The following is a 14,056-nucleotide window of genomic DNA, read 5'->3' on the forward strand; positions in this document are numbered from 1 at the left end:
AGGAGGGCCGGGAGCGCGCCTGGCGGGACGCAGCGCGGCCGCGCGCGGCTGCGGCCGGTGTCCAGGCAACCCCCGGACGCGTCTCCGCGGGAGAAGCAGGTGGCCCCGCGGCCCTCCGGCCCTCCGCTCCGGTTCCTCGCCCGCCCGGCGCCCGGCAGTGGCAGTTCGGCTGCCAGTGGGTGCGTTGATCTCGCAGCCTCGCCGGAGGAGGCTTCCGCTGGGGGAAGGGGTGGAAGACCCGGAGGTGGAAAGGGAAGGAGCACCTTGGGCGGCGGGGCAGCGAGTGTGGGCGGCGGAGAGAACCCACGGGAACCCCGGGGGCATCCCGACCTGAGAAAAGCCCGAGGAGGGGGCGGGAGGGAAGTTCTGATTAAGATGCCACCCCTGCCCTCTTTGACTTTCAATGGCTTGTGGACTTTCTCTTTGCTTTCTTTGATGCCTTTCTTACAAAGGTCTTTTCTTTGTCTCCGGGTTGCTTTTCGTACTTAAAATCAACACATGCATAGATGAGTCCATGTACCCTGGAAAAGGTCCCCGGGACTGTTCTCTCCCCTCCATCTCCAGAGCGACCTGCAGCAGAGAGCTGGAGAAGGTTCAAGAGGAAGGAGACCCTGGCATGACCACGATGGAGAAGAGATACAGTTGAGTTGAAGAAATCAGAAGGGCTGGGTGTGGATTTGGTCGCCAGATCCAAGTATACCAGAGCCGGGAAGTTCAAACCACTTAAAGCGTACAGGGAGGCCAGTTTGCGGGCATATGAAAGTAGTCTTTGAAAAGTAGCTTATGTCTCTCTTAACCCAAGATCTGATGAAGCGGATAGCAGCTCAAAGCAGAGATTAAGACTCACAAATTAAGTCCTTGGCTCTCATAACAGCCCAGAGGAATGTTACTAATGAGTAAAAAGAGCCAGGGGCGCCTGGGTGGCTCAGTCCATTGAACGTCAGACTCCTGATTTTGGCTCAGTTTATGATCTCACCATTAGTGGGATCAAGTCCCACATGGGGCTTGGGCCTGCTTGGGATTCTCTCTCTCCTCACTCTCTGCCCCTCCTCCGCTTGTGTACTCACTCTTTCTCTCTCAATCTCAAGATAAAAAAAAAAAAAAAAAAAAAAAAAAAAGGGTCAGGGGAGCCAGAGTTTTGACCTGCCCAGTGCTACGGTCAATAAATGGAAATCTGAGGATTAACCACAGTCTTGTGGCCCCCCAAACCTGTGTCCTTTAATTTTTTCTTTGCTCAAATATTACTAGATTTGTGGCACTATTTATTGGATGGGCAGCTCAGGCAAAAAGTATGAACATTTTAAGGAAAGGCTTAAATTAAAATAATGGATAGTGGCTCCTTAATTGGTTCTGAAGGCTGAGGAGGATGTTTGGGGGGCACACTGCCTCTAGAGAACAGAATCATGAAGCAGAACAGCCACAGTCTCTCAGAAAACCTTGGAATGAGTGTATGCCTAGGTTGGCCTTTATAGGTGAGTGGCCTGAATGCTGGAAACAGTGAATGTTGTAGAATGTTCTGTCTGTGCCCCATCAGATCATAGCTTGGTCCTCGGCCCTTTGTATTACAGATCTTCTGTCTCCTCGTTCTCCTTCACAAGTGCACAGAGAGCGGGGAGGTATGACTTACCATATGCATCTGTAAGCGGGGACCAGAAGAGCGGGAGTTGGAACCCAAAGTGCCCAATGTGGCTAGGTCAGCAAGAGAAAAAGGTTTGGGGATTCTAACTTTAAGCTCTAGGCTTTTCTGCAGTTCCCATGGTGAGCTCAGGTAACAGAGGGAGCTGCTGTTTTAAAGGTGGGGGAGAGGGGGTTCGTGTTTCTGAGTTAGGGGTACTGGAGGAGCACCAGAGTCTGAGATCCCCAGACCACATTAACCAGAGAGTCATGACTTCCTTTCCTGCTTTGTAGGTGTGTCCGTTCAGGAGACCATATCTGAACTCAGCTTCACATGGAGTCCAGGGGTTTCGGGAAGGAAGGGGCTCCACAAACCAGTTGAACATGAATACAAAACTGTGGGTGTATATGCATTTTTCCAGCAAGGGGTGGGGAGCTGTTGTTTTCATTACTTTCCAGGGGAGTCTGTGATCTGAAGGGTTAAAAACCACAGTCCTAGACCCTTAGGCTGTTTGTGGAGCAGATAAGCAGGGGTGAGAAACTGAGTGGTTAAAAGGTAACCACATTAAGCTAACTTGGCTTGATGTATCATTTTCTCCCTGCCAGACCATGCTATTGTGTAAATCAGCTGTGATGACAAGTATGTGAAAGTTCCTTGGTTATGTAAGGTGTTATTCCTGCCTAAAGAAACGGAAATAATTAGTGTGGATTCCACAGATGGTACCAAAGAAACAGACTTTCTTCTAAACTCTCCATTTCCCCCTAAATTTCTTTCTAGTCGCCAGAACCTTCTCTCGGTCCCTTCTGTTGAATCATCTTTTCTTATATCACTGTGTTTTGGCAACTTGTTAGAATTTCCCATCTTATGGCTTCCTGGACATTGAATTTGAATAACAATTATCATGCTAAATGATGACATTTTCAAGAAGCATGTGCCTTAGCTTCTTTGTATCATCTCAGCCTAGTGAGCTAGAGGGAGGGTGGGGGGGAGGTGTTGGGAGCTGGGCTGGAGAGGTAATTGACTTACTTGAAGTAACTGGATGTTACCTTTACACAAGGCGAGCATCAGTGTCAGAACAGAAGGGGTCAGACTTGCAATTCCAGCCTCTTCTACTGGAGGACACGTGGAGAGGCAGCCAGAGGCCACGTTTAAGTGTCTCTAGGCTGTAGAGGCTGAGTTACTTCTGGGAAGATCCTGTAGTAAGCTGGATTTGGAGGATGTGCCCTTTGCCTGTTTAGAAGAGAGACCGCTCTTCCTATGCTTGCCTGTCAGATAAGCTTTCCCTTTCAAAGCAGCCACAGGCCACTTTCTAGAGAGTTGCCAACACAAAGCTTCTTAAGCAAACAAGGAAATATGCTAAATTTGTACATGTGATTTCACTGCTTGCTGCTCAGGGTTATATAATATATTTAAATTTTGCCCCTAAAAAACAAAAAAAACAACAAAAAAAAAACCAGTGTTTGTTTTGTAATGTCATCCATAGCAACCAGTTCTTGCTTTGGTGAACTCGTAAGTCCTCTAGTGGCAAATATACAATTAGAATGTTTACATGCTATGAAAAGGCAACCACTGTTAAAATCCAGGGGCAAAAATTATTATCAGTCAATGCTGTAATAACTCAGAGCTTACATATGATTATCAACCTAGAAGATATATCTGCTCTTGCTTTTGTCTTCTCTACAGATGTGGATCCTTTCTGATTCCTTATAGATAAGGTTCATACTTTTTTCATAGCTATGTTTCTGGAAACAGAGGCACTGGATCAAAAGTGCACTTCTCACGGACTTTGGAGGATGCATATGGCCAAAGTGCGTTTTAGTAAGATGGAGACATTTCTACCAGCAATGTACAAGAACGCCATTCCTCTAACCTCTGCCAATCTTAGGTTTTTGCAGACTCCTAGCAAATACTGGTATTGTGTCTTTTTTTTTTTTTTTTAGTTTTTTATGTTTATTTATTTTTGAGAGAGAGAGATAGAGTGCAAGCAGGGGAGGGGCAGAGAGAGAGAGACAGAGACACGGATCTGAAGCAGGCTCCAGGCTCTGAGCTGTCAGCGCAGAGCCCTACGTGGGGCTCGAACTCAGAAATGGTGAGATCATGAGCTGAGCCGAAGTTGGATGCTTAACCAACTGAGCCACCCAGGCGCCCCTGGTATTGTGGCTTAAATTCAGCTCTTTGATTATTAGGAAGGATGGATTTTTTTTCCCCCCAAATGTATATTGGCTATTTGTGTGTGTGTGTGTGTGTGTGTGTGTTTAAAATTTTTTTAAATAATCATTTATTTTTGAGAGGCAAAGGGGGAAGGGGCAGAGAGAGAAGGAGACGGAATCCAAAGCAGGCTCCAGGCTCTGAGCTGTCAGCACAGAGCCCGACGCGGGGCTTGAACCCACAAACCCCAAGATCCTGACCTGAACCGAAGTCGGATGCTCAACCAACTGAGCCACCCAGGTGCCCCTGTGTGTGTTTAATTCATTACCTAATCATGTCTTTTGCCCATTTTTTCCTTGGGTATTTATTTTCATTTTATAAATTTATAAAAACTCACAATTTGGCATGACTACTAACTCTTTTTCTTGTTGTGTATGCTATAAACTTTCCCCCAGTTTATAGTTTTCTGTGGAACTTTTAAATGGATATGTTTTCAAATCACGTATCTTTTCCTTTATTTTGTCTGTATTTGATATCTTTCTTAGAAATAACTTCCCCAGTCTAAGATTATGTAAACATTAAATTATCATTTTTTTCAGGTACATCTTTTATTTTAAATCTGATATTCAAATCTATCATTCATCTGGATTTATTTGGGGATTAATTAATTTTATTTTCATTCCAAATGATTAGTTGTTTCAGCAATATTTTTGAATAATCTATTCTTTCCCCACGACATGAATTGCCACGATTATATAAAGTTTTATTCTATCTACATTTTCTATTTTGTTCTCTTGATTAATCTGTTAGAGTCAGGGTCAGTACTATCTTGATTATGTGACATTAAACTACATTTTATAAATTATACTCTATAGCTCTGTCACCTTGAATAGGTTACTGGACATTTCTGACCCTCAATTTCTTTATGTGTAAAGTTATTTCTATTCCATTTGTGATTATGGTATTTCATTGCTAATACTGTTTACTTGTGTTAAAAATTGTTTTTTCTTGAACTTCACTTACCTATATTATTGGTACTTTCCACGAAGCCATACCAAAGTTCTGATAATCTTCTCTATTTCATTCATTTCTGCTTTTATTTTTATAATATCCTTTTTTTTTTAACCACGTTGGGAGGTTTATTCTTTTTTCCTTATTTTTTTTGCATTGCAAGTGAGCTCATTAATTTTGGAATCTTTGTTTTTTAACCACCTGTCAGTTCTAAGATGGACATTTTTCAGCGTGTGAACATCTCTGAGGTTGGATTGGTCTTACCAGAGCTGTGGGCCCAGCAGCAGGTGTGAAGCAGTCTTTATAAGCTTTGCTGAATGAGCCCTGAATAATATAGAGGGTGTGTCTGTATCTTGGAAGAAAATTCCAGAGGCAATCGAGGAGCACTTATTTAAGAAGTGCTGCACCCATGTTCTTGCTGCACTGAGGTCAATTTGGGTGGAAAATGTGGACATCAGTGATTGAGTTGAAAAGTGATTCAGTAATCAGGCTTTTGAATGTAAGATTTAAGAAGGCCTTAACCAGGGGCCCCTCGGTTGACCGTCTGACGCTTGGTTTTGGCTCAGGTCGTGATCTCACGGTTTGTGGGATTGAGCCCTGCGTTGGGCTCTGCACTGACAGTGTGGAACCTGCTTGGGGTTCTCTCTCTCTCCCTCTCTCTGCCCCTCCCCTGCGTGCACGTGCACGCTCTCTCTCTCTCTCAAAATAAATAAACTTAAAAAAAAAAAAAAAAAAGAAGGCCGGGCACCTGGGTGGCTCAGTCGTTTAAGCTGTTAGTGGCTCAGGTGATGATCTCGCGGTTTGTGAGTTTGAGCCCCACGTCGGGCTCTGTGCTGACAGCTCAGAGCCTGGAGCCTGCATCTGATTCTCTGTCTCCCTTTCTCTCGGCCGCTCCCCTGCTCAAGCTCTGTCTCTCTCGCAAAAACATATTAACATTAAAAAAAATAAAGGTCTTAACCAATTTATTTTGCTTATATTTTCCTTCTTTAAATATGCACATAAATGATGTGTATTTAAAATATACATCTAAGTAAGTCTGAAGAATGCTTCAATAAATATATAATAAACATTCTAAGTGGTAGAGCATTCTCTCCTACTTTAATTGGCAACCTTTGTTCTTTGTGGTACATAAAATAATAATGTTATTACAGTTGCTGGTGTCTCATATTTGGTGGAATGCAGTAGGTACATTTCGGGCTCTAGTTTCTACTTACCGCTTTATTTGAGTCCCACAAGTTTGATTTATAGTACGTATGTCATTGACCATTAAGCACCTCGTGATTCCCCTCACGATTTCTTCTTTTATGTGAAATATTTAGAAGTGTGGTTTGAGTTTCCAAGCTCATGGATGTTTTTGGCTGTCTTTTTATTATCGATCCCTAAAATTGTATTGCATTGTGGTCAGAGAGTGTGGTCTGTGTTACATTGGTTGACGCTACTTTTATGGTTTGTAGGTGGGTGGGTGGTTACGCCTTTGGCTACCGGGACCCTGTGCTCTCCTCTTCACAGCTTCCCTCCCCTGGGCTCCAGTCCATCCCTGCTACTCACACCTCAGGCAACCAGTTGACCCTTTCTGTACCTAGGGCTGTTGTAGGTGCTGTGGCATATTCCAGAATGGCTCCTCCCACACTTGGCCGGCTCTGAGAATCACCTGAGGTGCTTCTTTAACATTCTGACACCCGGGTCTTGCCCTGTAGGTCTGAGTTGGAGCTCTGGGATCTGAGTTTTGGATAAGTGCCCCAAGATGATTCTCATGACCGAGCAAATTAAAAATGTGGGTTCCCAGGCCTCACTTAGAGAGATTTGTGATGGGATATGAGAATTTGTATATTTTTTTAATGTTTTATTTATTTTGGGAGGGGGAGGGGCAGAGAGAGGGAGACCCAGAATCCGAAGCAGGCTGCAGGCTCTGAGCTGTCAGCACAGAACCCAACTTGGGGCTCGAACTCACAAACCGTGAGATCACGACCTGAGCTGAAGTCGGACGCTCAACCGACTGAGCCACCCAGGTGCCCCGAGAATCTGTATTTTTAACAGGCCTCCCAGGTCATTCTGACGCAGGCAGTCTTTATGCCATACCCTGAACAACCTGAGAATGGGGATACTGGGAGGGGAGGGGAATGTACTCAAGAGTCACAGAAGTCTGACTCTTATTTTAATTTTTTAAAAGTTTATTTGTTTATTTATTTTGAGAGAGAGGAAGAGAGAGACTCCCAAGCAAGCTCCACACTGACAGCACAGAGCGTGATGCAGGGCTCAAAATAACGAACCGTGAGGTCATGACCTGAGCCAAAATCAAGAGTCAGATGCTTAACCGACTAAACCACCCAGGCGCCCCTTTTTGTAATTTTCTAATCACCGGAGGTAACGTTGTGTCTATTGGGCTAAAGTTATGCATAAAGAAATGCAATATCCATTCATCTTTTTTTTTTTTAATGTTTTTATTTATTTTTGAGACAGAGAGAGACAGAGCATGAGCAGGGGAGGGGCAGAGAGAGAGGAAGACACAGAATCCGAAGCAGGCTCCAGGCTCTGAGCTGTCAGCACAGAGCCCGACCTCACGAACCCGTGAGATCATGACCTGAGCCGAAGTCAGACGCTTAACCGACTTAGCTACCCAGGCCCCCCTCTTGGAAGTTTCTGATGGCAGTTCTTTGGATTATTCATCAGTCTTTCTATGAATCAATCCTTTGGAAAATTGTATTGAGATGCTCAATATAACTTGATTCAGAGGTTATGTCTACCACTTAATTCAAAGTAGACAAACTCCGGAGGGACAAGTAGTGCAGCATTGTGGTTAGGATTTTTGACTTTAGTATCACAAGAACCATGATCAAATCTAGATCTAGATGTTTGCTTTCTGTGTGATCTTAGGCAAGTTGCTTAACCATCTGTGCTTTGGTCTCCTCATCAGTAAAACGGAAGGATAAGCAATGCTTATGTCTGTGGGGTATTATGGGAATTAAATGGGATAATGTGTGTAAGATGTTAACACCATCCCCAATACACAATAAATGCTCAATAAACATTATTATTTTTTTTTAATTTTTTTTTCAACGTTTTTTATTTATTTTTGGGACAGAGAGAGACAGAGCATGAACGGGGGAGGGGCAGAGAGAGAGGGAGACACAGAATCGGAAACAGGCTCCAGGCTCCGAGCCATCAGCCCAGAGCCTGACGCGGGGCTCGAACTCACAGACCGCGAGATCGTGACCTGGCTGAAGTCGGACGCTTAACCGACTGCGCCACCCAGGCGCCCCTCAATAAACATTATTTTAAAAAAATGTTTATTTACTTTTGAGAGAGAAAGAGAGAAAGAGAGAGTGGGAGAGGGGCAGAGACAGAGGGGGACATAGGATCTGAAGCTGGCTCTGTGCTGACAGCAGAGAGCCCAATGTGGGGTTCAAACTCACCAACCGTGATATCATGACCTGAGCCAAAGTCGGATGCTCAACCAAGCCGCTCAGGTGCCCCTAAACGTTAGTTTTTTTGTTTTCTTTTTTTAAAATAATTTTTGTAATCCAGGGGACATGATGGAGGGGTAGATATTTCGTTTCATTAACGAACTCCAATGGTGATGTGTTGCAGGTGATTTTCTGGAATCTAAGGGATGCTTTGCTGGCACAACATCCTCTGGAAGAAAGGTCAGCCCCTCATCTTCTGCTGAAACATGTCCTAGTGTGAGTGAGCCTCCAGTCCCCGGCAAAGTGTCTGTTCACCTAGAGTAAGTAAGAGGCCAGTACAGTCCATACTGTTGGGGTAAATTCTGACTGGGAAGCCAACAGTCTAAGAGGTAGAATGACATGTTTGGCAAGAGCCTAGATTCTGGAGCCAGACTGTCTAGGTTTAAACCCCAGGTCTGCCAACTTCATCTGTGTGAACTTGGGAAAATCACTTTACCTCCCTGGGACTCAGTTTTTTATCTACAAAACGGAGATAATACTTCATAGGATGGTTTTGAGGATTAAAGGAGGTAATGCATGGAAAGTGATCGCAAGACTCTCTGGCACACAATACATGTTATATGCATGCTTGTCATTATCAGATGTAAAAGCAAGCGAAACTAAGCTGTTTTTGTTTTTAATGTTTTAAAATTTCATTATAGAGAGCGAGTGGGGAGAGGGGCAGAGGGAGAGAGAGAATCCTAAGCAGGCTTTGTGCCTAGTACAAAGCCCGACGCAGGGCTTGATCCCACAACCTGGGATCATGACCTGAGCCGAAATCAAGAGTCAGCCACTCAGTGGACTGAGCCACTCAGGTGCCCCCTATTTCCTTTTCAAATGGAAATGATTATATGGGTCCTGCCTACATCGCAGGATTATTAGAAGGGTGCAAAGAAGACCAGCGTCGTGACATTGCTTTGAAGCCCTTCAACCGGGAGAGCGATGTAATGTCGTGAAAAAACATCCCGTGATTTGATAACTGATAACTATACCTGAAGACCAAAGCCATCTGTCAACTGTAAAGCTACTCAAACAAGAAGTGATTGCTTTTACCGCTGAAAATAGTTTGTTGTAGGTTTTGGTTTTGGTTTTTTGTTTTTAATGGCCAGGAACTTCGCGAAACACGATGCTCTGTTATTACAACCATTGCAGCTTAGGTTTGTTTTTTGGTTACTTCTTCCTCTTCCCTTTATCTTTGTTGATTTTTAATTTCCATTTAATGGTTTTATTGAACGTGCATATCTTTTGGTAGCAGTTTTTGTGGAAACGTAATTCACATACTGTGTAATTCATCCTTTCAAAGTGTGCAGTTCAGTGGTTTTTAGTGTAGTGAACAGAGCTGTGCAACCATTACCACAATCAATTTTAGAACATTTTCATCACCTCAAAAAGAAGCTCTTGAGCAGTCACCCCCACTGTGGCCCCTACTTTACCTGCCCCCCCCCCCCCCCCCCCCCCCCCCCGGCCCTAGACAGCCACTAATCTACTTTTTATCTCTGGACATTTTATATAAATGGAATATGTGGTCTTCGGTGTCTGGCTCCTTTCATTTAGAATCATTAAAAAAATTTTTTTTAAATGTTTATTTATTTTTGAGAGACAGAGCACAAGCAGAGGAGGGGCAGAGAGAGAGGGAGACACAGAATCCGAAGCACAGGCTCTGAGCTGTCAGCACGGAGCCCAACACGAGGTTCAAACTCACAAACCGTGAGATCACGACCTGAGCCAAAGTTGGTCACTCAATAGACTGAGCCACCCAGGAGCCCAGGAGCCCCTAGCATCGTATTTTTAAGTTTCATCTAGGTTTCAACATGTATCAGCACATCATTCCTTTTTTTAAAAAAAATTTTTTTTAACGTTTATTTTTGAGACAGGGAGAGACAGAGCATGAACGGGGGAGGGTCAGAGAGAGAGTGGGAGACACAGAATCTGAAACAGGCTCCAGGCTCTGAGCGGTCAGCACAGAGCCCGACGCGGGGCTCGAACTCACAGACCGCGAGATCGTGACCTGAGCCGAAGTCGGATGCTCAACCGACTGAGCCACCCAGGCGCCCCATATCATTCCTTTTTTTTTTAAAAAAATTAGGGTGAAAAATATATTAACATAACATTTGCCATTTTATCCACTTTTACCCATTGACATTAATCACCTTTCTGTGTTGTGCAACCATGACTGCTATTTTTTAAACATTTTCATCAGCCCAAACAGAAATGCTGTACCCGTTAGGCGATAATTTCTCCCAGACCTCGGTATTCTGATCCACCCTAATCCGCTAACCTAATCTACTTTCTGTCTCTCTGAATTTACCGTTTAGATATTTTGTGGAAGTAGAGTCATATAATACTTGTCCTTTTGTGTTTGGCCTAGTTCATTTAACACAATATTTCAAGTTTCATTCGTGTCGTAGCATGTATCAGAACTTTCTTCCACTCTATGGCTGAATCATATTCCATTGTATGTCAGCGCTACATTTTGCTCATCCATTCATCTGTCAGTGAACATTTGGGTGGTTTCCACTGCATGGCTAACGTGAGTCACGCTGCGAAGAACATTCGTTTACAAGTGTCTAAGTCCCTGTTTTCCATTCTTTGGGGCATGTGCCTAGGAGTGGAGTTGCTGGGTTATACGGTAATTCTATATTTAACTTTTTGAGGAACCACCACGCTGTTTTTAAGGACGCACCTTTGGGCTCTGTTTCAGCCCCCTCAAATTGTAAGTAAGTAAATGATATGTTATGGACGTTTATGGAGGGGTAGGCTTAGTTGACGCACATGAGCGTAATTCTAGCGTAAGATATATAAAATCAGATTCTAACTACCAATTTAAACACATAGAAGATTCTAATCCTTCTGCCTCCTTTCCAGCTCTGCTACAGATTTGGATCTGAAATCCTCCTCCGCACATTCTGATCAGTCCTCTGAAACCTCATTCCCTGAAGTCCCCAAGGATAAATATCCCAAGGAGTTCAGCCTGCTTAAGTTGCAGACAAGTGAGTACGTCCTAGCCTCCCCTCTGCGTGCCTCCATACCCAGGGCTTTCCAGAAGTCTGCTGTACTGTTGGGCACAGTTCACTGAAGACTCATGAAGTGCCAGGCATTTGACACGTTTTCTTTCTTCCTTCCTTTCTCTCTTTCTTTCTTTCTTTCTTTTTTCTTTCTTTCTTTCTTTCTTTCTTTCTTTCTTTCTTTCTAATTTTATTTTTTAACATTTACATCCAAATTAGTTAGCATCTAGTGCAACAAGGATTTCAGGAGTAGATTCCTTAGTGCCCCTTACCCATTTAGCCCATCTCCCCTCCCACCACCCCTCCCGTAACCCTCAGTTTGTTCTCCATATTTATGAGTCTCTTCTGTTTTGTCCCCCTCCCTGTTTTTATATTATTTTTGTTTCCCTTCCCTTATGTTCCTCTGTTTTGTCTCTTAAAGTCCTCCTATGAGTGAAGTCATATGATATTTGTCTTTCTCTGACTGACTAATTTCACTTAGCATCATACCCTCCAGTTCCATCCACGTAGTTGCAAATGGTAAGATTTCATTCTTTTTGATTGCCGAGTAATGCTCCATTGTATATATATGCCACATCTTCTTTGTCCATTCATCCATCGATGGACATTTGGGCTCTTTCCATACTTTGGCTATTGTCGATAGTGCTGCTATAAACATGGGGTGCACGTGTCCCTTCGAAACAGCACACCTATATCCCGTGGATAAATGCCTAGTAGTGCAATTGCTGGGTCGTAGGGTAGTTCTATTTTTAGTTTTTTGAGGAACCTCCATACTGTTTTCCGGAGTGGCTGCACCAGCTTGCATTCCCAGACAGGTTTTCTAATTCTCGCAGCAGCTCTGCTGGGGAGCTGTCATGATATGTTTTCCCAAACTGACATGGCTTTATATAAAAACCATAAAAGTATCATAGCAAAGTATTAAAATAATAAAGGAGTATATTAGGTAGAGTATAGAAACCCCTTCCCCAGTGTTCTCCAACGTATCCCCCATGGGCCCCGTAGCCATGAGGAATTTTGAAGCGTGTATGTGCTGGTATGTATGTACTTATCTATACATGGGTTGGAGTATACAACCATATTTTCACTAGTGGAAAATAGTATACAAACTGTTTTCACTCAGAGCAAATAGATCATGGACCTCTTTCTGTGTCAATACGTATACATCTAGGTGGCTAATATAGGCCTACCCATTTAACACCCCAGGCAACTGAGGCACGGGGAGATTTAGTCACTCGTACAAGACCACCTGTCTGGGAAGTACAGTGATGGGATTAGACTCCAGGCTCACCTGCCCCCAGAGCCTGTGTTCTTTCTTGGCCACCACAGAGCCCAAGTGTTTCTCAAACAACCCTAGAGCTGTTAGAGGATCTCTCATTGTTTAAAACCACTTTAGCCATTTTGTAGGAAAAGTATTGAGCGAGGAAATAAAGCCCTGAGAGGTCCGGTGACTTGCCTGAGGTCTCGCGACGGCCCTTCTCATTTGCCAGAGTTGCACGTCTACATTTCCCAGAGTCACTCTAGTGCACGCGTGTCCCATCGTTGCTGCCAACACTGTGGTCCATCCACTAAGTTGCCGTGGTTGGCCCAGCCCTTCCCTGGTTGATGGGCATTCTGTTCTTCCTACCCACTCATCAGAGCGAAGGCTGGATCATAGGTGCTTGTACAACTGTCTCTTAGCTTCCCATTCCAGACATCGCTTCCAACCATAAAGGTGGCTTTATTTTTGGAGGAGAGGGTAAAAAGGAAAAAAAAAAAGAGGCCTCTTAGATACCTATCTCCCCACTTCCCCTCTTTTTTTTTTTTAATGTTTATTTTTGAGAGAGAGAGAGAGAGAGCAAGCACGAGCAGGGGAGGGGCAGAGGATCCGAAGCGGGTTCTGCACTGCAAGCAGAGCCCGATGTGGGGCTTGAACTCATGAACCGTGAGATCATGACCTGACTGAAGCCTGACACTTAGCCGACTGAGCCACCCAGGTGCCCGTTCCCTTCCTCTCGTGCTGAGTCCCCCCGAGGTTAACGGTGCCCTTGATGTAGAACCAAGGAATTAAACATGTTGATAAAGGCTGTACAGTCAGAGAACGCCTGGGACAACTTTCTGTCATTTAATTGCATTATGAGACCGGGAGCGGAGCTGATGGAAGGATTTCTGATGTCTTGCAGAGGATGGGCACCGTCCTGAATGGACATTTTACCCGAGGTTTAGCAGCAATATCCACACCTACCACGTTGGAAAGCAGTGCTTCTTTAACGGGGTCTTCCTCGGCAACAGGAGGTCTCTATCAGAGAGAATGGTGGACAAGTGCTTTGGGAGGAAGAAGTATGGTAATGTTTTCCTCCTGGACCTTGACTGTGCGATGTCTGAAAATACTTGAGTTGTGGTTCTGCCAGGCCAACATTCCATGGCTGGTGTCAGCCCTTGGGGGGGTCACCATGTTACTGTAGGGCGGCCAGGAAGATAGGAAAGTGAAGGGGATGTTTGGCAGTTCTTTTTGGCAAAGAACTGACAACATATGCTGATCCACATTTTTGTTTTTCTCTGCATTTCATAAAATGCTAATGTGACATTTAAGTCATCAGACAAGTTCTCTCAGATACTTATTAATAGAAACCTTCATTCAAGTCGGAAGAAAATAATTTGTTTCAATTAGATGCTGCCCATGATATGTATTTAAATTATACATTATATTCTTCAAAAGGAAAATAGCCCATAAACCTTAGCCTGAAGTGCATTCTGTTATTTCATACCTTATTAAAGGTAATTTGAGATGAGTGTGTGTACATACTTATATAGTTTGTTACTTGGTGAGTTCTCTGTCCCAACCTACCCATAATAGA

The 14,056-nt window shown here is 44.0% G+C and overlaps 1 protein-coding gene across 6 annotated transcripts in view; it reads left to right on the forward strand.

The window, feature by feature from the left end:
- Positions 1 to 14,056, forward strand: part of SPATS1 (spermatogenesis associated serine rich 1) — a 28,087-nt gene continuing 14,031 nt past the window's right edge. For 3 of the 6 annotated variants that reach the window (XM_049652815.1, XM_049652812.1, XM_049652816.1), the window contains exons 1-5: positions 1 to 179; positions 507 to 641; positions 8,363 to 8,498; positions 11,083 to 11,207; positions 13,382 to 13,543. In XM_049652815.1, coding sequence (XP_049508772.1) covers positions 515 to 641; positions 8,363 to 8,498; positions 11,083 to 11,207; positions 13,382 to 13,543 — 550 coding nt within the window. In that variant the 5' untranslated portion in view covers positions 1 to 179; positions 507 to 514. Of the gene's footprint in view, positions 245 to 452; positions 642 to 8,362; positions 8,499 to 11,082; positions 11,208 to 13,381; positions 13,544 to 14,056 lie in introns of all 6 variants that reach the window. The other 3 variants (XM_049652814.1, XM_049652813.1, XM_049652817.1) reach the window with 3 other exon arrangements.

This window comes from Panthera uncia, assembly GCF_023721935.1.
Source record: "Panthera uncia isolate 11264 chromosome B2 unlocalized genomic scaffold, Puncia_PCG_1.0 HiC_scaffold_24, whole genome shotgun sequence".
NCBI classification, from domain to species: domain Eukaryota; kingdom Metazoa; phylum Chordata; class Mammalia; order Carnivora; family Felidae; genus Panthera; species Panthera uncia.